The sequence below is a fragment of the Rousettus aegyptiacus genome, unplaced genomic scaffold (assembly GCF_014176215.1).
Source record: "Rousettus aegyptiacus isolate mRouAeg1 unplaced genomic scaffold, mRouAeg1.p scaffold_m13_p_4, whole genome shotgun sequence".
NCBI classification, from domain to species: domain Eukaryota; kingdom Metazoa; phylum Chordata; class Mammalia; order Chiroptera; family Pteropodidae; genus Rousettus; species Rousettus aegyptiacus.
This window is the reverse complement of record NW_023416307.1, coordinates 21,650,037-21,677,401: the sequence shown is the minus strand read 5'-3', so window position 1 is coordinate 21,677,401 and position 27,365 is coordinate 21,650,037. Positions and strand designations below refer to the sequence as shown.

Here is a 27,365-nt window from a genome sequence, read left to right as displayed (position 1 = left end):
AAGCTAGATATATAGAGAAATAAAACATGTTCTTTGCACCCAATAAACTCGCTTTCTAGCAGAGGAGGTAACTATTTAACCAGTAATTAGAAAACAGAAGGTTATGCTAATCACAGTGGTGCCAAGGAGTTTTAGGAGCACAGAAATGGGGGTATCTATTTCTGCATGAAATGCAGAGGAGTCGGAAGCTGACCTCCGGGAAGGCTTCCCTGAAGAGGTCATATTTTGAACCGAGTCTTGAAAGATGACCAGATGCACCAGGCTGTCTTTTGGGCATCATGTGAAAGAATATGACACTGTCTGGAAACAGAAATCATTTTGTATGACTAGGGTGTGTGTTACAAGGAGAGCAGCATTAGGCAATGCTGAGGAGGTGGTAGGCAGGGAGTGGACGATGAAGGGCCTGACGTACCTTCCTAAGGAGTTGGAATTTTACCCTGTAGTCACGAAGGAGTCATTGAGGGGTTTTGCGCATGGTAGGATATAATCTAAATCTGGGAAGTTTACTCTGGTCCTAGTGCAGAAAATATCTCAAAAAAAGATAGACGGGAGTCAGGTCAAGTGAAGGAAGGACAGAGGAATGTACATGGGTTTTAGCCATGAGGAAATTCTTGATGATTGTGGTGAGTGAGCTGCCTGTGGTATGACTGAGCAGAAAATAGGATGCCTGAGGTTGAAGGGAGAGAGTGGACACAGTGCACAGAACTGGCCCTTTCAAGAAAAGAAGTTCGTGGGGAAAAAAATAAAGAAGACCATGCAAGATGGGAGGGGGCAGTTTTTCTGATTTGTTATATTTTGAATAGGATGATACTTGGAAAGTTAGAAGTTACAAAATACTTTCAAACTCATAATCTCACTGGATCCTCATGACCTCCCCACAAGGCAAGAAGGGCAGAGATCATTATTCCTATTTTACAGAAGAAGAAACGAAGGCTCAGAGATTGGTTAAATGTTTTCCCAAGTTTGCACAGCAACTAAGTATAGAGGACAGACTCAAACTACAGATCCTATGCATTCAAAAGTATTCACTTCTAGAGTAGGCACAGGGCCCATTTGAAACTAGCATCAGATTTGGGGAGCTTTGGGAATAACAAAGGATACATACTGTTTCTAGTATGGAACAAGTATTCCAAAAACATGAGAAGCCATCTTGAGAAAACAGTGAGCACTTTAGTCACAAGGGTCCACTTTATGCCTAGCATGGGGCAGAGCCCAGAGGTTCCAAGAGACAGAAAACAAAACGAAAGACATAAAACACTATTCCTCAAGGGGTTTTAATAGAAATGCATAAAATGGGCTATGGAGCTCGAGAGATGTACTAATTAACAGTGGGGAATTGAAGACTGTTCCACGGAGAAGGTGAAATTTAAGTTCATTCCTTATTTATTGAGTTGATTCCATGTGCCAGACATCTGTTCAGGTACCACAGTAAGTTGCATAGAAAGAATGAGTACCCCAGATAAGGGTAGAAAAAAATACTCCAAATAGAAAGGATACTCCTCACATGCAAAGATAAAAGAGCTTAGGAGTGTATGCCCCAGACTAAGGAAAAGCAGTTAGTTCAGTGTGGCCGAAACAAGCACATCAGTGTAGTTGGGAGAGTAAGCTGAAAAGTGAAGTCAGAGACAGATTTTCAGAGGCCTTACACGCTGTGTCAGGAAGCAAGGAGTTTGTCCTATAAACCACATGGAGGCTTAGAGAGTTTTTAATCCAGAGATTTGATCACACATCCTAGCATGGCAATTAGCAGATAGCAGGCGCTCGATAAATATTCCTTCAGCAGAGGACTGAATGAATGAAGAAGTGGCTAGTGATGTGGAGCACCGAATGGAATCGACAGGAAGAGCAGGCCGGCAAGAGAGGGCGCGGCCCGGAGGCTGCCTCTGCGGATTTAACAATAGGCTCCCTCGATTGTGGTCAGCGGTGAGGAACTTAAGAAATCAAAGCAGATGATTATAGTAAGAGAGCTCAGGATTATGAGGAACTGGTCACCAGTGGAAGGTGTGCTGAGGAGAATGGATGAAAACCCGGAGATACCCAACGTGAGTGATGGCATACACCTGGAAGAGGATGCTGATAACCAAGAAAAGAGGTAGCAGGAGGGGGGCCCACCTGAGAGGGTCTCTCAGCCCACCCTACACAGAGAATATTATCTGGCCAAAATGATTATCAAAGTCAACAATCACTCTTCACCAGAGGAGGACAGATTGCAAGTGCCCTTTGCTCTCAACACCACAGTGTTGATTGAGCATATAAAAATGCGTTGTTGCCTGTTTCAATGTATAGATGCCAATATACCAGGGTTTCTAACTTTGGTACTATTAAAATTTGGGTTAGATAATTCTTGATTGTGGGTCTATCCTGTGCACTATAGAATATTTACCAGCATCTCTGGCCTCTACCCACCAGATGTTAGCAGCAGCCCTCTTCCTCAAAAGTGTCTCTGGACATTACCAAATGGCCTCTAGTTGAGAACCACTGCTAGATACCTGTTCCATTCAAAAACAGCATTTTCACAGTCCCATGACCTACTTAGCACCAGCCCCAACACTGCGGCATCCAAGAAATCCAAGGTCAGCATCAGGAAGGGATGATTTGTCATTTATATGCAAGCGAAAAGTCACAGTTGGCCAATTTTCATGATGTAGTTTCAGAAATTTTGTTTAGAGCTTTTATAGCTGGCGTTGAGGGGAGCCCTTTGGTATTCCTCACACAGCCAGCCTGCTTATTTCTCCTTCCAGTGATGACCGACATGTGGATCGGATGTGACAGCTTAGGCACGTGCTCTGGCCAGCAGTTCATCCGTTCTGTTTTGCCTCTACAAATGCAGCATTGAAAGAGGCCGACTGACATCTGTGAGATTATATGTGTGAAAAAGGTTTATATAAAGGAAAAACGTGTTAAACAAGGGTATTGCATTAGGCAGTCTAACAGGAAAATTGATCCTTAATAAGAAGCCCAGTCCAATAAGCAATAAGCAATCTCCCCATGAAAAGAAGAACTTAGGAGATATATAGAGAGGAGGAAAAAATAAGGTCTCACTATTAAAATGTGAGTATGTGAGTTTCTCATCCTTTTACTATCTTTCTGACCAAAAAGAAAGAGAAAAATTAGATGTGAGGAGATCAAAGGTCACCGGTCACCTCACGTACCACCACCACTGCCACCACCTCCACCTCCACCTCTCAATTCAAAATGCTTCACCTAGTTCAACCCTCACTGTCAGTCTCCTTCGAATCAATTATAATTATTCGTTGGGAATTTCAAAATGCTGGTGTGGAGAGCCAGCCTTTTGTATTAACTGCTCATCCTCCCTGGGATGGTTGCTAAGGCTTCTCCCCCAACATCTTTTCCCTGAATAGCCTTCATTGTACCATTTAGCTTCAGTAATTTTAATCTGTGCCCTCCAAAGTAGAAAGGTCGACATTTTTGTCTAAAGCATCCAGCAAAGTCTGATCCTTACAATTGGAGGGAAATGAATAAGTGAAGAGAGCTTGAAAGAAAATTAAAGATGATAAAATTCAAAACAGATGTCATCTAATTTACAAATCTGACACATAGCCCAGCAGGCCAGATTTTAGACTTCAAGCCAAAACTACAAGATTATCAAAAGAAAATCAATTAGCATCCTAGAAAGACGCAAAAACTAAAGCAGACAGGAGACGTCTTTGTGCCAAATGACTCTGAATTAACTGGGTGAGCTTTATTAGATGCACCAGGTAAGCACATTCGCACTTTTCTTGTTCCTGTGTCTTAGAAAGAATGTTTATATCTAAATAATAAACCAACAGAGGCTAAAGAACAGGACGGCCAAGCAAAGCATTTGGATTTTGAAGTCAATTCTAGAGAAGCAAAGAGGGATCACAGCAATCATGGACTGAAAAAAAGAAGATGTCAAGATAGGGGAAAAGGTTGAGTGTGTTTGAAACTGTGAGCCTTATGTGGTTTTCTGGGCAGCCACTATCCATCGCACTGTTGGCCTGCCATGACCCAGGGGAAGCTGGGGAAGGAGAAGGTGACTTCCAGCAACTGTGTGTTGACTGAGTATGCAGCGATCAGTCAACTAGAAGGTGCCTTTGCCAAATGCATGTGGTGCTAGGGAGGCCGCTCTAATCAGGCCCCATTGAGGTTGGGGACAATTTGCCACAGGTGGTCTCTGTAGGAGGTTAAGCTCGGGCCGCAGTTGGGGGCAGAAACTTTGAGGGATGGAAATTATGGAAAGAAAGTAGGAGTGGGAAGTAAATAGAAGAGATGAGAACACGTAGGGAGGAAAGATGGCACTAGGAAAGGGCACGAGAGGAAAGCAGAGGGAGAGGAGAAAGGGCATCTGCACAGCTCCATGCCCCAGGCCGTGATGGGACGTCAAGGCCATGGGTCATGGTTGCTTCCGACCCAGTTTTTGAACCTTAGCCAAAGCCATCAAAGTCATGGGGAAAAGAGTTGCTCTTAAGGAAAGTTTTAAAGCAAAGCGTGTGATTAAAGCCTTCCCAAACCTCTGGCTCACTTAAGTGGGTGGTGTGTTCTTTTGTTGTTTTGGTGGTAACTGTGATAGCAGTGGTCAGATTTTGTGGTTTTTGTTTTTGTTTTTAAGAATCAGGCCTATGGTGGGAGGGGGCGGGGGAAGGAGAATGAAAGATAAATTATAGTCAAAACCAACTAGGTAGTTGTAAATCTGAAATCGGTACAAATGGAAAGCGATGACACATGAACAATGTGCAGGAAAGAATAAATGGAAAATAGAATGAGGAGATCATTTTCATAGGAGAATGGCTTTGGAAAATCTACCCTCCTTAGAGTAACCCCTGACTTTCAGTTTATCCTAAATTTCACACAATGAATGTTTATGTCAACGTGTGGCTAATGTGTAGCCAAGCAATATGACCTGCAAATACCCTTTTCAAATGGTGAGACCCTTTAACACCTGTCCTTCTGGAGTTCCCATCTTGACATCCTGGGAATCACATCAGAACCTAACCCCGGGGTCGTATACAGTCCGTTAGGGCGCTGCCCAAGAGCTCGAGAGTGATGCCTCTTTGCTGAGTCCACGACAGAAAGTGCAGAGACCTGGGAGCCAAGTTCTTCTCTACAACTTTGCAAAGAAAACTATGTCTGTAGGTCTGATCAAGCTCTTAACTAGCTCCTACCACATGACACATTCCATGCTAGGGACTTTTACTATGTTATAGCATTTAATCTTCATGACAATAAAGTCTTTAAATATGTCCAAGGATTGCAGAGGCTTCATGTTAAAGCATAATGGAGTAAACCTTGAGGACAGGCAAGAACGAAATAAAATTCTCTACCCAGTCCATGGCAGTACTTGGGGGGAAATGGTATGAATACCCAGACATGAGCTCACAGAGTTTCCTTTCATTTCTTCTTTCAGTCTAGTCCAAGTGGATCTCAAATTTGAATGTCAATGAGATTTATAGTGTTCACAGTACATCATGGACCATTCAAAGGAATTTTAAAGAAATGTCAAGGGTGACTTTTGCCTTTTCCTCCCAAAAGTGGTACCCCACTGACCTTTATCATCACTGTCTGGAATGCCTTTTTTGTGCCTCTCTTCCTGCCGAAGGCTGCCCTCCTCCAAGACTCTGCTGTGGTACCACTTTCCCATGCTGACTTCCCTCCCCACCCTGGCCCATGGTGACATTCTCTCACCGACGTACTACATGCAGCTCAGACTGCCTCTCCACCCCTCCGGACTCGCGGTCCTGCCCTGAAGTGTTAGGCACCTTTCTGTGTGCCCCTCTGCCCTCTGGTCTCCCCCAAACTTGAGCGAGGTAATGTTCAGAGCCTTTTCTCAATGGAAAGAAAGTAGCCTTAAAAATGCTTACGAGAATGCCCAGATTTTTAGGCAAGACATGTTTATACAAAGAGAAATTGATTCTTTGAGAGCAGCTGTTGGCTCAGGGGATATACACAAGGAGGTTCAGGACTGTAATTAAAAACATATGATGTTCTGGTCAGCCTTGCCCCCTGCTTAGAAAAAGTGAAATGTGATTTCTCCCCACCAAGGTAACCAGAGTTTTAATTTTTAAAAAAAATTATATATATATATATATAATATATATATATTCAATCTAGAGAGGTCTATGCTGGCCACTTGTATATAAAGAATATCATAAGAGCCGTCTGCGGCAGTAGCCTGGCTGTCCTTGCTCCTTGCGTAGGGAAGGGAGGAAGGGTTTTGGTTCTTTGCCCCTCTCCTTACCGAAGAGGTTAAGTCTGACATGTGGTACCATTTATGTCCCATCTGTTGTTCATTTACTCCACCATTTGTCCTTCCTTAAAGCGGCATTTATGGTGATGTGAAGGTCTGTAAAGGTATTTCAGGAATCCGTTTATCGGCAAGAGATGTAGGTGGGAGACATCCTTATCAGCTTTGGAGACAATGAAGCAAGCCCAGGGAGGGTGAGGCCCAGAGAGGCTGACTGCAAGCGCGGGCAAGAGGCCTGGGGGTGTGGGAGTGGGGGGCGGGCAGCCCTGCCAAGGGGTGTGAGCAGTGCAAACACAGCCTTGCCGGGGGAGCCGGGCCCCTTTCCCGTAACACAGCGGCGTTCAAAACGCAAGGCACACTGAAAAGGAAAAGAGCTTTGCATCGAGCTCCTAGGGCTTGGTTTCCCAGTTCGAATAAGACCAAACGCCAAAGCTTTAACCTGGAGGGAAGGAAAAAGTGGGCCGAGGGAGAAGACGTGAGAAGGACTGGCCCCCTGCAGGCCTTGTGCAAAAGCGACGGCTGAGGCTAAAACAGTTCTTACCCGACCCTGATGATCTGGTATATGCTGGTTTGGTTCCCCAAACGCGCCCTCTTCTTTTTTTGGTATTAATCATAATTGAACTCTGAAGTTGCTATTTTTGCATGACATTTCCTGAGTTTTGAACACCTTTCCAGTTTTGGTTAAAGGAGATGCCAAAATTTATCTTTCGGATCGCTGTGAAGGGTTGCTCAGTGATTAGATGTCATTTCTGTTCTGGCGTCTTCCCATGGGATGTCATTCAGCGATATTAGGGTACAGTAATTCTTGTGACTCTCTCCAAATCCATAATATGAATTACTTATTCCTGGGGTAAATTCAGATGCCACCTAAACCAAACACCCACTGAGAGACGGTGGGGAAGGGCTGTGCAGTGAGTGAGCTCTGGAGGCGAAGTTTAATGTTGGATTTACTAGTCGACCTTCAGTAAGTTGCTCGACATCTCTACGTCTCAGTTCCTCCATCTGTAGGTGGAGAGGGTAATAAGGCCTGCCCTCCTGGATTATGTGAGAAATAATACAGGTAGTGGACTAGCATAGAGACCACCTAGTACATAGAAAGCCCTCAGTAAATATTAACAGCATCGGTGCCCTGTTCCATGGCAATCTCACTCAGCACGTCCGTTAGACCAGAGCTACTCAAGGTGTAGCTCATGAACCAGCATCCGTCTGCAAACTGTTCCTTACCAGCCTGCACCAAGGTTATTCCAGAGATCGAAAATAAGCGTTGAGAACTTTCATAGCAATTTACCATTACTACAATACCCAAATGCATGATCGATGGGCTTATGCCGTGTACGTCTTTGTTTTATTCATTTTGTTACTCTGGTAATTTATTTTTACTGTATTTTACAAAAATATTGGTCTGTGACACATGAAAATTAAAAAACCAAAACGCGGATGGTAGAGAAGCATTGCCTTAAATCCTTGATGCAGCTGAGTCTGGACAAATCTCAGAACTCTCTTTAATCACTATTATGCCGTTCCCTAAACGTTCCTTTGGGACCTAAAAATAAAAGAGATTTAATACATGAAAGGTCATGAACACACAACACGTCAGCCACAACTGAGGTACAGCTATTGTGGAATGGCTCAGCTGAGGAAAAACAGTTCTTAATGGTATTCATATTTGCCAGCAGGCCAAAGGTGGACTTTTTATTAGTTGGCAGCCTGAAGGCTGTCGACTAGACTTTGCTGGAGGTAAATGCTGAATTCTGAGTGAACTAGGAATTGAATCACAGGATTGCATATAGAATTCCAGCCTCAGATCAGTCATCAGTGTGTTTGACTAACTATATTCCTCTATTTCTGGGCAGTTATGTTTTTACCTATTAAAAATAGGGTAAGGTATCATATTTGGGGTGGAGCCTATCAAAAGATGTATCGGAAAGGAAAGCTTAACCATCTTGTTGCTTGTCAAGCCTCAAAAGCTGATGAGTGACCACGTGTTAACTTTTTTCCTCTCCAGTGGTTGCATTTTCATGGCAGATACCCTCACCTTAATCCCAATTGGCAGACCCTGTGACCTGCTTATGTTCCCAGACTATAAAGTTAGCCTAGAAAAGGGGAACTTGTTTTTACAGTTCTTACCCCTGATTCAAGGTGCTCTGATGACATTACTACTTTACATTTTTATATCCCTTGGTAGCTTTACAAGCACTTTTGTGACTTGTGCCGCATCCGGATGGCAATTCGTAAGGATCCAGCAGCCTGTGTTCAAGTTGCTGCTCGTCCAGTCTGCCCGTTCTAGTCTCTGAACTTTGACTGAGGATCTGGGGGACATCTGAACCAGTATTTATCAGTGGCAAAAACTGACAAGGTAGCTTTAGCTCAGAATTGGCAAAGACCCTGGAAGGCTTATGGGTGGGGAAACTACGAAACGGGAACTGCATGCTGTTTACCCCGCAGCAAACCAAATAAGGCACACATTGTTTTAAAACTCATCTCCCTGGAGAAGTAGTGAAACCCTTAGCAGCCTTTCTTGATCAAGGGAAAATGCCCCTGTCTGCTTCGTCTTCTGTCATGTCATAATATGGGCAGGTGCTTCTCAAACTTGCATGTGTCAGTGGGGCACCTGGGGATCAAGTGAAGATCACATTCTGATTCGGTAGGTCTTGGGTGAAGCCTGAGATTCTGCATCTCCAACAACCTCCAAGGTGATGTCGGTACTGCCGGTCCAGTGCCTCCACTTTGAGCAGCAAGGACAGGGGCTTTGCACTTTGTTCATCCTTTTTCCATGTCCTATTCTCCCTCATGTCGGCTGAAAGGAAAGTGAACAAATGACTGAGCGTTTGCATTACAGTGATCACTTCCCTCTATCAGGGCTTTTAAACTTTGATTCTAATTGCAGGGAATTCTCTCTCTGTTTGCAATAGCTCAGAATTCACATATGCAGTACAATATTTCCACATTCCAGCTCACAAAGCAGGGAAGGTCCCTCTCCTTTAGCCTACACTCTGTAGGATGCTGCAGTGGTGGTTGGGGGGACTATGTGGTCTTCTCTGGCTCCGAGCAGGAGAAGCTCATCTTCCAGGTTTGGCATCACCTGCACAAGCCACCTTCTTTCAGTGTCAAATGCCCACACTGGGCAGCAGCCACCCCCGTTTTACTGTTTGACTTTTTCATGCCCATTCTGTATGGACTACACAGTCAAACCTATTATCTTACATAACGCTTCCAGAGATCTGGTGATGCAGTACCAGTCATCCCATTTTATATGACAATAATGAGATGTAAAGTCAGAAGGAGGTTTGCCACATTCCTAATAAACAAGATGCTGGAGTCATGAGCCTAGGACATTTCCCATGTTCAGTCCATATGCCCACAACTATCTCCTTTTGAAACCTCTTTTAAAATCTTGTGTGAATAAAATGTACCATGGAGTCATTTCATTGCAGCAAAGGTCTCTCAGTGGCATGATAACATTTGGGTCCCTGTATCACAGGGCCTCTGCTGGTCTCTGCTCTTGCCCATGAAGCAGGTCCAAGGCAGAACTGAGTACCAAGAACCTAGGCTTGTCAAGCCTTGGCCTTAGTGTTCGGGTGCAGTGGTCCAGCAGTGCTACTCACTGTGGCTCCAAAACAGACGACAGCACCGTGGAGATGGGGGATCATCTCTGTCATTCTTATGATGACTGATGACCCAAGAAATGGCTGAAAAGTAAGGAATAGATAGCATGCTAAGAATTTAGAGCTCCCATGTGGACTCGATGCATTATGTTCTCCTACTTCTCTAACAAGCTTAACTCTGCAAGAGTACATATCCTGGACATGGGATCGTAAGCCAAGCTCGTCAAACATTAACTAATATTATTTTCTTTGATTTAAGGAGTCAGGAAGAGAGGCTGCAAATCTCTCGACGCCTGCAAGCTTTATAGTCTCATCTCCCAGCTTAGTGAGAGCAGAGAGCTGCCCAAGAGCCCATTTGTTTCCAAGGGGAGTCCCGCTCACACAGAGGGAGGTAATTAGGCCTCCCCAGCATCCCTAGAGGTATTTTTTAAAACTTTACTTTGGCAATAGAGACCAGAAATCATTCAGACTGGAAATCATCTGAGCCTCTTATAATGTGGTGTGTTGAGTGAAAGCCAAGTTAATATTTAGGGGATTACAGAACTCTGACAAAAATTTCCGTAACATTACCTCTGGAGTTAAAAGTGACAAATAGAAAAGAAATAGCAACCCCAGCCCACTGGCCCTCATTTCCATCATCCCCCACAAGTAAAGGCAGACAGGACCAGTGGTTTCACATTGGGATGCCTTTCCTTACTCTAGAAGGAATGCAGTTTACCTCTGGAAAAGTTCTTTGTTTTTGAACAAATTCTCTCCTATCTTTTTATATTAACTTTAAAAACCAAGTGGAGAGGTGAAGGAGTAGCGAATGTTTATTTTAAACTTGAACATCTACCTACCATTTCCTGACCTTCCAACTTATTGGAGCCATAACCTTTCTTAACTTCCTGCTAGCAAAACTGCATGACAAACCCTGGTGAATTGATGGTCAGTGGCATAAAGGACTCTTTAGTCCATCTTGCAGCTTGGCTTCCTTGGTGACTCTTTATTACCACCCCTTCCCCTGACTCTTTGTTATATACATCTTCAAATAATGAAAACAAGAAAGATTGTGTATAAGAGAAAGTCTTCGTGGTGAGAATCCTACTCATCGGCCTCATATCTAGAGATCAGTTTTCTGGTCCAGAGCTTTATCTGATTGTTCCTTCTTCATTCTTCTTATTCTGCCTCTCACAAATCTCTCTTTTTACTCCCACTCTTGCTCCTTGTTTCTTTCCACATTCGATATTTATCAAATGACACTAACCCCAAGGACCAAGAGAAGTGACCAGTGCCTCGTGGGTATCTGGTAGACATCGGGAGGTTGGGGCCTGGGGAGGACAAGCTGGCATTAGAAATCAAGATAGTCTCAGTTCATTTATTCCACAAACACTTCGGGTACCTGTGTGTGCCAAACACTGTGCCAGGCACGGGGGAACAAAAATGAGCAGTACAGGACCCTGTATTCCAAGCATCAGGGGTCTACCTAAGAATAGGGTTTCCAGATTTAACAAATAGAAATATAAGACCCCTAGTTCATTCTCAGATAAAGGACAAATTATTTTTCAGTATAAGTGTAATTACTTTAGTATAGTATAATTCATTTTTAGTATATCCCATTAGAGACATGCCTATACTGAAAAAATTTTTTTGTTTATCTGAAATTTAAATTTGTCTGAGTGTCCTGTATTTTACCTGACAAACCTACCCCAGAGACACCTGCCCTGCCCCTCGTGGGGTCAGCAGATGTCCAGGGATAATTCTTAACTTCTTGCATGTCCAAAGTGTCCTCAGAGGAATGCTATATACAATCTGAGAGAGAAGGACGGTCTATGCCCAGCTACAAGAACCCTCGCTCACTAAGGCCATGGTGCTTACTGATACCTGGTAACTGGAGATGTGGCAGAGAAAGGGACCTTAGTGACTACCCTCTCCTAAAGTCTGATGCCATCCCATTCTCCAGGGACATCAGTTCCCTCCAAGATGTGGAATATTGATCAGCCTGTGTCTAGGCCACTGATGTTTTCTCTACATTAACACAAGGTATAGACAGGGCAGAGTAAGTTTCCAAAGGAACAATAATAATACAATTAATAACAATAACAATACAATCTAGCATCTATTGACTGCCTGTTATGTGCTAGGAGCAATTTTTCACCATAGTCCTATCATTTCATCTTCCCAACAAGCCTATGAGTTAAGTACAGTTATGTTCCCCATTTCATAGATAGAGAAATTGATATGAAGAGTACAAATAATAATAATAATAAAGATCTCCATAAGTAAGAAACGTAAGAAGTTATGGTTCATATATACAATGGAATATTACTCAGCCATTAAAAAAATGAAATCCTACCATCTGCAATGACATGGATGGACCTAGAGATTATTATGCAGAGTGAAATAAATCAGACAGAGAAAGATAAATACCATATGATTTCACTTATATGCAGAATCTGAGAAACAAAAAGAACTAATCAAGAACAGACTCATGAATATAGAGAATAATCTGGTCACGGCAAGAGGGGAGAAGGTTTGGGGAAGCTGGGAGAATGCAGTGAAGGGTTAAAGAAGTACAAATTAGTAGTTGATAGATGGTCACAGGGATGGGGAGCACGGCATAGGGAATGCAATTAGCATTAATGTAATGACTAGGTGGAGAACCAGAGGAAAGAAGGAGCAATTAGGGAGATCATTTTATAAACTATATAGATGTCTAACCAATGTACTGTATACTTAAAACTAAAAATAGAATAAAATAATATAATATAATATAAAAAAAAACAGTGCCATTAAAAAATGCATTTTCTCACCCTCACCTAAATACTATGCCAGGTTTACTTTGGCCCTTAGGGGAAAATAGCCTTCTGTTTGCAAAAGTTGAGATGTTTCTATAAGCTTGAGGACCTTTCCTCAACCTCTCTGAAAAATGTTAAAGAAAATCAAGTAAATACATGCAAATCAACAGAATCATTAAGCCATCTTGGTGAATGGATTTCTAGGGATTATTAACCTTTGTATTTAAAAGGAAAGATTTAATACTAACCCCACGTGATATGATTGATAGTGATTGTTAAATAAAAATGAAAGTAGGTCTGGGCTGGCTCATGTTAGAAGGCAAGTTAGGGAAGATAAATGCAGACTTCTTTTCTATAATCATTCAGTGCCTTAGCATCAGCGAGCTATTTCTGCAGCTTATCCTCAGCTCTTACTCTATCTAAAGCCCTTAGAGAGGATCCAAAGTTATTCCACAAATAGCCCCTGCCTTAAAGGAGGTAATTTAAATAGCCTATTGAGTGTTTCATACATTCTGCTATAAAAAAAATATTTGGAACTATTAATATCATTAATGGAAAACTTCTTTCATCCAATAATAAAATTCAGAAAGATGTTTTTTGGTTTATAAGATGAAAGAGACACACTGATTTCCATAAAATTAACATAACCATGAGTTTACATGGTCCATTTGAAAGCTCTTATTTTACCAATTTCAGTACAGATTAGTGCATGTAAATTTTCTAGAAAATATCTGGCATGAATTTTATATGTAAGCCATGCTTTTGGAGCACTAGATAAGAATATGGTAGATGACCATAAAAACTGCTTTTTAGTCTCGAAATCCTTTCATGTATTTCTAATACAAAGTTAACTTAAACACCGACGTTTTTAAATTTCGGGCAGAATATGCTATAAAAACAATTTCAAAGACCCATGTTCATAATTATCACTCAATAAATATTTGTTAAACGATTAGTAAAAAATTATCAAGTAAAGTTTTTAGTTCTGAATTTAAAAGCAGTTAAAAAGTCCCGCTACTCTGAAGGGTATATATAACCAGCATCTAATACAATGGTTTTTATTCCTTTAGGAGAAAAACCAGCACTGAAATCGAATTCCCTGAGAAGCTAGAAGGACCCAAGCTCAGCATAGCTGAAAATGAAGACCATGAAAGACTCCAAGTTAAAATACAGGCTTTCGAAGACAAAATTAATTCTGAGAGCAATACCCCTGGCTCTGTCAGAAGATACAGTTTGGGCCAAGTTTCCAAGGAAGAAAGAAAAGACATTAGATTTAACAGGTATAAATATTGCTAAGCTAGTTTTTTAAAGTATATAATTCATGTTTGCTATTAGTTTTGTTATCATATTCTTTGGGGTGATTATTAAGTCTCTTTTACCTACAGCCACCTAAAGTGCCATCCTTTCACAAATGAAATGTCATTCATGATGCTTGCATTATCCAAACAATCTCACATTTTTAAAAATGAGAATCCAAATGGGGGGGGGGGAACCTATGGTTTTTTTAAAACACTTAAAATTCTATGCTAATATTGAGAATGATATTTATAAAAGTGTCTCTTGATTGCTGATGAAAAAGTTAAAGCAAAAGTAGGAAAAAATAATATAAATATGTATGTCCACCTTTTCCCAGCCAGTTTTGCTTTGTAACTGATTCTTAAATCTTTGTCTTGGGTGGTGGCCTAGATCTTCAAAGGCCTGGCTTGGCCATAACTTGGTGGTTTATGTTGTATCAGATCTTATTTATCACATAGTACCGATTTTCAGTTTCACACTCTAGCGGGAGTAATCATTGCTCCAGTGTTAGTGTTCTTTCTTTTCCTTATCAGCGAATGGTAGCTTAATACCTTTCCTGTCTCAGCCTTCTGTTTGCTTGTGTTCTAGGTCAAAGAGTGTGGCTTTGCACACTGTGGCAACAAAGAACATAAGCTCAGATGATGGGGACGTTGCCGAGAGAGGAGACCTACCAGCCAGCGTCTCTCTTTCAGAAACAGACCCTCATCACCAAGAAAACGACAAGTCACCCTTTAAGGCAGACATTGACGGATCACAGCTGGCAAATTCTTCAGTTTCACACCCAAGTATTATACACATAGAATCAGAAAATTTGCCAGAAACAGGAAAAGAAAATGACGAGAAAGAAACTCCAGAGACAACTCCAAGTCCTGTAGAATACCAAGATAAGCTCTACTTGCACTTAAAGGAGAACCTCAGTCAAGTGAAAGCATATGCTGTGGAAATCGGGAAGAAGATCCCAGTCCCCGACCAGTGCACCATTGAAGGTAAGTGCTCTGAACTCCTCAAACTTGAGAAAGTTCAGACATCGCTTAAAAAAAAAAATGCCCAAATAATATAAATTGCTACGCTATTTTCTTGATCACTTGCAAAACAGATCATTTTGAAAACATCTTTACATGATTTTAATTGTTTTCTTATTCCAGTGAGGTCATTCATCTCTTTGATTCCCATTTGAATGTACTTAGGTGCTTTAGTCCACCAAACACGATTTTTTTAAAGCTTGAGATACCTTGCTTCTGGTTCTCTGACACTAGTGTTTGGGAAAATCCTGGAAAGGGATCTGTGGTCTCCAAAACAGACTCTGGGGTAGGGGTTCAGCCAGAGGCATTTTTCCATCCATCTAATCATGCAAGGAAGCCATGCACAACATTGAGCTCCAAGAGAATTTTTTCCCCCATTCATTCAGCGATCACTTTTAAAGCTGCTACTGTGTGCCCGGTGCTGTGCTATCAATTCAGCTTGGTATGAGATTCATCCATGGCCCAGACACAATCCTTGACCTCTTGGAGATTAGAATAGAGAAAGAAAAGAGCAAAACCATAATCAGGATGTGATACAGGTCAGGAGACAGTGAGAGTTTGAGCTAGTCAGAAAACAAAGAACAAAAAAAGAAAAGGATGTCAGGGGCTGAGATTTCCTTTGAATCCGCATTTTAAGGAGGTGCCCAAAAAGCTCAGTAAAATTTTAAGCCATGACAGGATCAGTAAGTAGCAATGTCTTGCTGAGCCATGTTGAAGATGAGGCAAAATGAGTAAGTAGTAATACTGATCACATCTTTATTTTCGGTTTTGATACTTTGTTCATCATGAACTTTTTGTATTAATTTTGATTTTTAAAAATAGTATTTATCTTGAGTATTAACTTTTCTGATGCTTTCTTACATTTTGCACCCTAGTCCTGGTTCTAGGAAAGATGATGGGTTTGAGACACAGGTATTAAACGGCAGAGTGTCCTGGGCAGGCTCACCCTTCTCTTAGTGGATTAAACAAGTTTGAATTACTCGAAGGCATTGTCAGACCAATTATATCTCTCCTACGGTCATTCTCAGGCAGCAACCATATTCTTCCATTGAGATTTAGATGAAAGTCCTAGCCCTCTCCTTGGACATGACATCTTTTCACAGGCTACGACCTTCACTGAAAAAGCTGAGCAGCCCATCTTCCAGAAGGAAACGCAGCTGAAGGATAGGGAATCCAATCCATATTCCCCACCTATATCATCCCCTTGTTTAGAAACTGGGAGAGTTTTTCCTCTTGCTTCTCACTCCGAGTCAGAAGAAAGAGTTATAGCCTCATGATAACAAAGGGAAAGGGAGGATTTGGTAATATGATTATTTAGCATGTCTGTATAGATTCTGACGTTTTCAAAGGTGTTTACATTAATTTATTTATGAGCCTTCTTAAATTATTTTTTTTTAGGCAAGGCAACCCTTGGTTAACCTCACAGATTACAAGGACCTTAGCTCACAATCCCTGATTTTTTATTTTTTACACCTATAGCACCCAATCTTCCTAGATGGTCTCCCATCCAAGTACTAACCAGGCCCGACCCTGCTTAGCTTGCATGATCAGATGGGATCAGGCTTGTTCAGGGTGGCATGGCTGTAGTTAAAACTTTTTTAAAATGGTGGCAGTGAAAGTGATATTATTCATATTCAAGATAAGTTTTGGATAATTAAATACACAAAGACTTGAGAATAGCTAAAATCAATAAAACTCAACCAACACAAATTCTTTACAATTGCCCATTTCATTAATAATCGATGTATTTAACACACAGATTAGAGAACTGAAATAAGAGAGGTTAAGTGAATTTCCCAGGTTGACAAAGAAAGTCTGTAGCAAATATAAAGTTAGCTACATTCTTATCTATTAGAACAGTTTCTGCTTTTTGTAGGGTTTTGTTTGTTTGTTTGTTTGTTTTAAGTTTAGCCTAAAGCATTAAAGATATGCTATACAGTGAGTTATAATCTTGTGAAAATGTGAAGAAGTCCTGCAGAATTACTTCAAGCATCTAGTTGCCAAAAATACATGATATTTCTCATTGCCTTGAATTATTTTGAGTTTGAGAATTAACTAGGTGAGTTGGGGTTTTTTTCAAAATATTGAGAGAATCCATCATCTTTACTAAAAAAAGAAAAAAAAAAGTATTTTCTTTTGATGTTACCTACCAGGAATGACCTAAAACTAAGTATGTATTTTTTTTTTAAGTTGACACTTTGGAATTCATTCATACTTTTGTAATTTCCTGGATGTTTCTGGGAAATTCCTTGCACAGATATGTGTGTGAGGGATAGAAGATTTATATGACTCACTGTAAATAATCCACCAAGAAAGGCCTCATGCTGACTGCAGGGGACACATTGTTATTATTTCAGAGATGGTGTAAACCATTCAGCAAAATGCCAGCAGTCATCTGGCTGACACAAGTTTGCTTGTTCCGATGAGTTCACTCGGCTCAACAATATCGTGTTTCTTTCCTTAAAAATTTACTGAAGAAAAAATTAGGCTTAGAAATCATGTTATGTTTAATGGTATTTGGTCTTTCTTGCTAAGTTATACAAAGTAATTAAGAAACAAAGGGAAGAAACATAAAAACGACTTCCACACATTAAAGTTAAAACAAAAAACAAAAAACAAAAAACAGATAGCCAGCAGAGAACAACAACAAAAAAAGTGTTAAGAATAATTTTAGACTGATGTTATAAGGTCTAACTACAAAAATACGACAAAACCTTTTAAAGAAGTTCTTTTGGTATTGGTTTGAATCATATGCAAAAAACTCATATTCAACTTTCTTATTTTGATCTACAAAAACGTCACTTTCTCATGGTTCAACACTTCGGTAATAAACTTTGCTGAAGGAACAAGTACCTCACTAGTCACTGTATAGCAGAATTTAGTATGTGGTGAATCAAGGTCACAAATAGCTTTTTTATCCCCAGTCAGCTATCTTATTATTATCGCATGATATTGATTACAGTGGGGACAGACAATGGTGTATAAAGAAAGAGATCAGCACAAATCTATCATCATGTCTGGGAAAATTGTCAAACCCCAGGTCTTATTGAGGTTGAGTCAGCAGTGTCATTTTGGGTATGAAAGAGCCTGTTATTCCTAAGTCAGTAATTCTCTCCTGGGCCTTAGAGCTTTCTGGCACTGGTGCAGGTTTGCCAACCACTGCAAATTATGTATTCATATGCAGAGTGATGGTCTAACATCACTGCCTGATAATATTTATATACAAGACCAATGGAATTTAGTTCATCTGCCAAAAGGCATGTTAAAAATCTGAATCACTGGTATTCATTTATGTGAACAAAAGTGATTAGAGGTTTAAAAAAAAATGCATGATATTGAAATACGTCCTTAAAAATCTGGCCCATCACTGGAGTTCCATAAAGGATGATATAAAAGCTTACAAGAACCCATCAATGCTGCATTGGTTAGCTTTGAAGTATTTCCTGATTGGGTGAAAATACATCCCATCTGTAGGAAATATCAGCAAGCCTGACTTGCAGAAAGATAATTTTAAAGCCAGTAATGTCCTTTTTCTAATAGACCCACACGAGTTGATTTTTCTTGACTTAAACAGATAGGAGAATATACAAAAAGTAGAATAAAATAAAATTTATTGTAATTATCAAGAAGCAGGTGCTTTTTTTCATAATGAATTACAAATGAAGCTTCCTTTTTGAAATTTTGCTTGTAGTCAAGTCCAGCCTCACGTTGGGATGACAGAGGGGCCAAAGGCGACAGCAGTCCTGACCTCTGTCTGCTCAGTTGGTCCAATCTGGGGAATGATAATGATAATACTCATCCACTTAATGGTTCTGGCAGAGGTTTTTAAAAATAGATTAGTTTTTATTTCTTTTTAAAAATAGATTCATTTACTTCTCGGACAAGCATCATTTATCCATGGGGAGAGTTGTAAGATTGGGAGGCAGACAAAAATCCTAACAATTTTTCTCACGATTCAAGAGGGGAAAACAGCCAAGAGAAAGGTGTTAAAGTTTTTCTGAAGCCCCATTCTACTGAAGTGGTTGGTCCCTTCGGCCCCTGTTTAACACTTGTTAGGAAAAACTCTTCCAGAGATTTTTTCTTGGTACTTTGAAATTTATCTTGGATCACCTTACTCTCCGGTTCCCTTTTCTCCAAAGAGTGGATTTAAGTCGAAGGCAGACAAATATAATGGCAGTTAGTTTCTCCCTTTTACTTTCTCTTGCCACTTATATCCTGGTCCCAGTCAGCTGCAATGGCCCATGAGAAACATCCAAATAATAAGGCTAGAGGAAGATCTACAGACCCCCTCAAACTGCTCTACTGAGCTAACACCAGGTTACTGTTCATCCCCAGCCAAGAGGAGCTTCAAGGCCCAGGCGGACAACCGCATCACCAGTAAGGACATTACGCACTTAAATCCACAATGTAACATGTTGTAAAGTCCCATGGGAGGACATCACATAACTTTATTTCTCATTAATTATCTTTTATTAATTATATTTTCAAAAGCTCCTCCTTCTTAAAAAAAAGTTTAATTTTCTTTGTTCAAATAACTAGAGGAAAAAAATGCTCTAACCATGCTATTGGACAAAGGGATACATTGTTTCTCTGCTTCTTGGTTTATCTAATGTTTATCTACAAATAAAACGTATGTTCATCCCACTAGGAAACAGCTCAAAGTAAGATTGTTAAAACACATACACTCTGGGGCCATTTTGTATAAAAATCCATGCAGGGGAGATTATCTGCCTGCAGCTGAATTGAGTCATCCACGTCCTTTGAAATGGTCAGTTTCCCTAATATAGTGTCCACCTTGAGTATGTCCTTAGTAAGTTTAAAGGGACTTTGCTAATAAATAAACAGAAGCAAAATTAAATACATAAATGGAGCAAAAATGCACAGGAGTGCATTTTTGGGTGGGTATATCTCACCTAAAGGTGCCAAATTAACAGGAGAAGGAGACAAGGAAGAAGCAGTTTAGGAGCAGAAGTAGTTTGGTGTGACATATTTCATATTTTTAAATATTTTCTTCTAAATGTATTATTTGTAAAATAGATTATATGGCATTATACTCATATATACAGGAGTATTTTTAGCTGTTTTTAGGGAAGCTGGTACTCAGAGACTATCGTCAGTCATCCATTATTGTTGTTTGGAGACTGTCTTTACTCCAAGGATATGGTGCTGTACAAAATGCTTCTGAGCCACTGATGGCCCCCAGCAGAAGAGTGCATTCAGATCCGGCTTGCCATAAACCAGATTTCAAGAAAGTGAATGTTATTTTCCCATTTACTTCCTTTGTGAAACTGGCAGTATATGCCCTGTAGGGAAACAAAATGGTCCCTGGATATTATCAAATCTCATTTAAAACCTGAGCAAATCCATATTTCTGAGCACTGTTGGTGATGAAGAGCTAGTTGGTAGCCAGGAAACTAAAACGAGACTATATGACTGAGAAAAGGGTTTTGTTGTGACAGAGGAAAAGGAAAAACAAAAGCAACCAGGAAAAAAAAAAAAAAGATAATTTCTTCATTTGCTCCACAAGAAACATCAAACTTTAGATGACGAAGTATTTTTAACTATTTTTCCTGACACATAGGCAATTACATAGTTGGCAGTCAGGGGTCCAGATATTTGATAATTTAGCAGGCACTCCTTGGTGTCATGGTCCATTTTCAGAGAGGGGCATGTTTATAAACTGCAAATGAGTCTATCTAAAGCAGGCAGAGCCTCGTGTTGTGTTGGCAGACTCACTTGGAGTGAGTGAAAACAAGTTAAATAAAGGATACCGAATTCCTGGATTTTCTCTGTCCACATTGTTGCCCTGGCCACATTAGAGATGAGTAAGAAATTACAAAATGCAAATTGAAAAAAAGCTTCAGTGGACTTTAATTTGTTTTCTTTTTAAAAATTAAGTTTATTGGGGTGCCATTGGTTAATACTATTACGTAATTTTCAGGTGTACATTATAATTTGACATCTGTATAGTCAGTCTATTGTGTGTTTACCACCCAAATCAGTGAACTTTAAAAAAATAAATTATCTTACAGAAAATAATCATTTTTCAGTTAAAATATTCACATCAGTTAGTCTAACAGCCATTAAAATATCATGGCACCAATAAAACAAGCCACAAATGTGGGAAACGTTAATTCCATTGCAGAAACTCTGAGTGTGATTCTGCTTGTCACATCAAACCTCCTAATTTCTAAGTAGACTTTCCAGATTGGCCTCTTTCACTAGTAATAAGGTTCTTTCATGTCTCTGCATAACTTGGTAGCTAATTTCCTTTTAGCTCTGAATAATATGACATTGTATGGATGCATCCGTCACTGGGTATCACACAGAAGAGGGTCGTCACTGCCATAAAAATTCTCTGTGCTGTGCCTGTTCATCCTGGCTATTCGTTTTTCATTTATTCATTTGTTCTACAAAGATTTCTGAGTGCGTACTACATGCAGCATTATTCTAGGAACTTGAGAAACATCAGTGAATGAAACAGGTAAACATCCTTGCCTTCGCAGAGGCTGTTCTAGAGGGAAAAGGCATAATGTAAATAATAGAAATGATAAATAAGTAACGTATGTAGGATATTGGAAAGTGTTAAGGCTATGATGAAAGGGAAAATAGAGCTGGCGAAGAAGAACCAGGAAAGGGGAAAGAATATGTATTCTTTTGGGGACAAGAGTTGAGGAAAAGGGGAATGGGAAGGAGAAACTTGCACATTTTGAAATATACCTCTCTGCAAGGTTTGGAAATTTTTAACAAGAGTATTTGGCTTCAGTAATAGAGAGAGACGCTGATAACTTTGACCCAGATGATAACTCCAGACTCTCCAGCATCCTGTCTAACCAGAGTCTGTAGAATAGGGATTCAGTCCCAACTCTGCTATTGGGCAGTTTTCAATTGCTAAAACAGGTTACTTCATCTCCTTGTGCCACCACTTCCTCCCGCTTATGCTAAGAGTGTATTAGAGGGTCGTGGATGCTCAACATGTCTCCTTAAAGAGCTTCAGAGGCCTCTTCAAAGGGCCCCAGACCTCCTCCCTCCACTACCCTGCAAACGAAGCAGCTCTGAGTTGCCTGGGTTTACACACTGGCCTTCCTGATAGATTCTTGTTTAAACCAAGAATTCTATGGCTTAAAGAAATGTGAAAAATACTCAGGTGGATCATTTTTGAGGACCTTTTAAAGGTCCTTTATGCTCTAAGTCAATTATTTCTAACTGCCTTATGTCTGAGCCAACAAAATGTGAAACATTAGTTTTTTTGTCTGAGTTCTTTTATCAGCCTCAACTTTATTGCTAATTTTATATCTCCAATATAAAGTTTTTTTAAAAAAGCACTGCTTTTTAAATATTGCTTTCCTGTCCTTTCTCTAGACTTCTGTATTAATTTATTTCAGTTTGTTGGGGGAAAAAATAGGCTGAATTGTTCAATACTTTTGAGGATTGTCTCACTTTCTGCCCAAATATATTAATATCTATTGAAGAGCCAATTATGATCAGCAAATCAATTCATTCTAGCCTACCCTGGCTGGTCTATTTTTATTCAAATTGTTTCATTTACCTTACTTAATGGAAACCAATCTTACTTCAAATTGTGTATGAGCACCTATAAAATATATGAAACAAAAAGACAATTCATTGAATGTAAGGGAGAAAAAACAGAAACAAAATAAATCCAGTAGTTGAGTTATTTTTCAGATAGTTATACCTGAAAATTCTCACGATTGTTAAATGTGGTTTGCAGATTTACTTCTGAGCACCCTCGTGAAAATCCAGTGTCCATAAATATAAGTATGATAATTGCCCATGAGAGAAAAATGAAAGCTATTTATTTGGTCGATGACTGCTGTACTCACTGAAGCTAGTTCATCAAAAAAAAAAGGTGTTGATGTTATGCAACAAACATGTAACCACTAAATATAACAATAGAGCAATGGTTCTCAACCAGGGGCAATTTTGTTCCAGAGTTGGGGACTTTTGGTAATGTCTAGGGACATGGTTGGTTACCGTAATAGGGAGAAGAGAGGCAGGTGCTATTGGCATCTAGTGGATACTGCTAAACATTCTATAATGAAGAGAAGAGCCCTCCACAATATCAGTTATGGTTGAGAAACCCTGCAACAGATCCTTGTTTTTCATGTGGTCCATGGAGCAGTAACATTGACATCACCTGGGTACCTGTTAGAAATTCAGATTCTTAGGCCCATCCTGGGCCTGCCGAATCAGCATCTATAGTTTAACAAGATCCTTCAGGTGATTCCTGTGTACATTAAAGTTTGAGAAGCACTACTATTATAGGAATGAGACATTCTGGCAAGTCCCAATAGTAAAGAGGAGAATTTTCTTTTTTATACTGAATTTGTGGTTGAATTAACTGACTCTTAATTTAATCATCACCTCATAATTGAAGAGATGAGTTGTTTTTTTTTTTTTTTTTTTCTCACAGACACTCAAAGATACCAAACTTAATTATCTGGACTGTTGATGATACTCAATTTGTGGTTCCCATTGTCCTTAGATTCTTCTCATAGGAAAAGATAAATTGGCTTCAAAGACAGGAAATTCTACTTATTGATATATGTTTGAATTTTTAGTGTGTAACCTTCTAACTTTGTATAAACTGGTAGTTTTAACAGCTTTAAAAGACCTACAAGTATCAAATATGTTTCAATCATGTTTAGCCACGTTGTGTAAATGAATTTGCAACATATGGATTATATTATCCTTAAAATATGCAGAGAATTAAAATTAAGCAAAAAATATGAGCTTTCCTAAACCCAAAACATTGAAAGGTGGATTGAAACAAGTATCTATATCTGAATTCACCTATCATTGATATTTAAGGATTAACTCAACTGGCCCTCATTTCTTTTAAAAGAAACTGAATTCATTGTATTTTGGGCCATCTTTTCTCTACTGAATCTATATGATTTGTCCTAAGTTCTTTTAAAAAGAACCTTGAAAATATTTAAATAAAAGCTATCTTTTCCAGTAAATGTAGATAGTTAAGACTTCCTACAACCCTATCATGTCTTTCTACTGAATTTTTATTTTATAGTCATACCAGTTTACCATACAATTATAACCTGGGTTTTTTCTTTCATTTGTTTTGTTAGCAAAGCCTTTGAACTCTTATAAACAATTGAATCTACAGAAAAATAATCAAGATGAGCATAGACATCCTTTGTGTTCTTACAACATTGATGTTATACAATCTCTCTGTAATTCCAATGTCAAATGTATATTAAACACTTAAGGTGTTTGTTAATGTTTCCAAAAATTTTGTCATGTTAAATTTTGCATTTCCCTGAACTATTGTATATTTTTAATTTATGTGCAACAGCAAGAAGAATATTCTGTCTTTGTAAAATAATTCAGTAACTATATAAATGAAAGGGTTTATCTGAGAATTTAAAGCACTAAAAGATGAGTAAATCTCCAAAGCAAAGAATAAAACAATAGCATATTGCCATTCTTGATTTGTTAGAGTGTTATCTGTGAATACCCTTAATGTAAATTCTAGTGCCATAATGAGTAAAGGAACCCATCTAAGTTTAAATTAGAAACTGGTTTTTCAAATAGTTGGGGTTTTAAAAATTCCCAAATGCTTTTAGTCAAGCATTGCTATTGTTAACTTTTGAACTCATGTACATTTTAAAGAAATGCAATTCATATGTTTCAAATTCATTTTCACTTTACCCATAGAGATATGGCTTGGCAAACTCTTCTGATCCCTATGAGGCGTTTTACTGATAATGGAATACTCATCAATAAATGACCTGTGCTGGCATTAAGAGTCCTGTACCAGAATGCTGTAATGATGACCCTACTGACTTTTGAAGAAAATAAGTCTTTTTCTGATCTTAGTCACACTCTTTTCCTTTACCTCAGATACCATTAGAAACAAAACAAAACCTAACTGACATGGAATCATGCAATCAGCTGGTTGTGCTTAAGGCTTGTACAGGGAGATGTGGATAGGCTTCTCAACTCATTCACATTACGTAAGGGTGGGCTTGGAACCACCCCCAAGATGAAGCAGTGATGGGAGTTAGGGACCATAAAGAGTCTGCGAAGAATCTCTCTTCTCTTTTTCAATCCAAAGTCTATACCTCTACCACCTTCTTGGGTAGGAGCCTCATTTAATCTCTATTAGCAATGCATTCCTGCATGTTCTCATCCTTTCTCCCTTGCCTCAGGACAAAAGGGGATGAAGTTCTCCAGACAGATAAGGGTCTGGAGACACAGGAGCTCAAAAGGCAGAGTGTGGGGGTGGGGTGTCCCCATTGAAGAGGCCAGTATCATAAGAGCAATCATAGCAGGCAGCTGCCTTTGCACCCGTTTGCCCTGGACTGGACACTGACACCCCAAGAGGAAGAACGGGGGAGACACCTTTGGTGTCCAATTAACCAGAGCAGAGAAATCCATGCCACAGTGAGTCCAGCCAGAGTCAACCCTGGCAGGCAGCTTAGGCCTTCCCAAGTCACAGGTCACTGCCTCATCAGACAAATGACCTTCCCAAAATACTTCTTTGTCCCCTAGAAAGGGTTGGAGCCCTTCATTCTCCTCATATGAAGTTCCCCACTGGACAAGTAGAAGCCCAGAGCATCAAATATGGTCTCTTCAGCCCCTGGGGCCTTCGACCAGGCCCAGGGTGGGACAAGAGTGTCAGATTTGGATTCCCAGAGCCAGAGTTAGAGAGGGCAGCCCGACCACAGCAACTAAGACAAAAGCAGTCAACACCAAGGCTCTGAGCTAGTATCCCTGAGACATCTCTGCTCTCTTCAGGCCCTGGACCTTCTCTATCCCCAGTGCCTGGCACCACGCCGAGCACAAAGCAATTGCTCAATGCACACAGCTGAGTGATTGAATGGACAAACAAACCAACAAATGATGAGCAAGGAGCAGGCCTTCCCAGAACCTGACCTAGTAGACAGTGTGTATGTATCCCATGAATGTGTGACTGATCTGCATCCTTCTGTCAAGTAGACTTGAATATTGCATGTGACCTTTCACTTATGGTTAGGCTGACAGCCTTTATTTAATTAGAAAAAGAAAAATTAATTGCCTTATTATTTCTTCTTATTTTCAACATAAAAAGTTGAAAACCCACAGAAACTGCCACAAATAAAGAAATTATATCTTAAAACATTAAAAATGAGGTAAAATCATTAATCATTTTCTGGGAATACGTGCATGGGATTTTTCAAAACATTTGATACATTGAAGAAAATACTGAATTAGTGGAAATTGGTAAGTGCTGGTTCTTTTTCAATAAAGGAGCTTCATTATAGTTATTCATAAACTTGGAGGAGAAGTGAGAGAGTGAAGAAGTCGGGTGCAGTGGTCAGGATCAGCCAGGGTGGAAGCCAGAAGTGGCTCTTCTACAATAATGGCCAATTCATTGCATATTCAAGAATTAAATGAGATAAGCACCCCCCAAACTATTACTTCTAATATTACTTCTAAGAGCTTTCCATATTTTTAATCTGAAATTCAATCAGTTTCCATGTTGTAGGCTTCAGCTACCATGGACATTAATTGCATATGGATTTTTATCTGTAGGAGAATATGGGGTGGAGGACGAGGGCACAGTATATCTCTCCAGAACCCCCCTGCCCATACCTAAGAAAAGCATGAGCTGAGGGTGGACGAAGCAAAGACTTCTCCCCAGTACCATTCTAAAGGCTGTGCCTCCTGTGGGAGAATGATCTTATTCTCCAAACTTAAAATGGAACATGGAAGCCGGGGGGGGGGGGGGACCCAAAGCTAAGCTCCAATTTATTTATAGCCAATGGCTTTCAGACACAATTCTTAGATTCTGAATATTTTATGTCTCTAAAGCTGGTATAGCCTGAAATCACTTTACGTATAAAACAAACTTAGCTCAGCACTTCTCCCTCAGAAAGCTAGCCCACTCTGATAAAAACTTGGTGGCAGCTGATAGAGTAATTGAATTTATCAACTAACATAACCAAATGTTAATCCATTTCTCATTGGAAAAATTTCCCTCGTGAAGTTAAATTTTTTTTTACAATTATGAAAGTATGACGTTCACTGTAAAATTTGAAAAATAGAGAAAAGAATAAAGAAAATTATCCTTAATTTTACCATTTTACCACTTTATAAATTTTATGTATTTCCTTCCAGGACTTCTCCTATGCTGAAAAATATTTTGACCTTTTAGGAAAGGGATGTTTTTCCAAGATACTTCACTTTTTAATCATGACGATGAAATTTGAGTTTGAAAAATGTGGACTAGTTTACAAGTACAATTTAAGGACTTAAGCCAGTAATATGAAATTATATCTGCCTTTTGTTACAAAGTATTAGCAGGATAATATTCTAAATGGAATATTTCTGTAGAAGCACTGGAAACAACAAACCTGCTAGTCAATTAACATTAATTTAATATGTGAAAAGTTGCCAGATTTCCCTCTGTGAGTAACATTTA

At 39.6% G+C, this 27,365-nt stretch overlaps 1 protein-coding gene and 1 pseudogene across 9 annotated transcripts in view; one reads left to right on the top strand and one right to left on the bottom strand.

Annotated features, from left to right (window-relative positions):
• VEPH1 (ventricular zone expressed PH domain containing 1) overlaps positions 1-27,365 on the top strand; it is a 211,450-nt gene that overhangs the window by 116,938 nt on the left and 67,147 nt on the right. For all 9 annotated transcript variants that reach the window (XR_004950618.1, XR_004950617.1, XM_036219927.1 and 6 more), the window contains 2 exons: positions 13,676-13,885; positions 14,490-14,887. Coding sequence is in view for 7 of the 9 variants with exons in the window: in XM_036219927.1 (XP_036075820.1) it covers positions 13,676-13,885; positions 14,490-14,887 (608 nt within the window). In the remaining 2 variants the exon portion in view is untranslated. The remainder of the gene's footprint in view (positions 1-13,675; positions 13,886-14,489; positions 14,888-27,365) is intronic.
• On the bottom strand, positions 16,394-16,512 carry LOC118601968 (annotated as a pseudogene).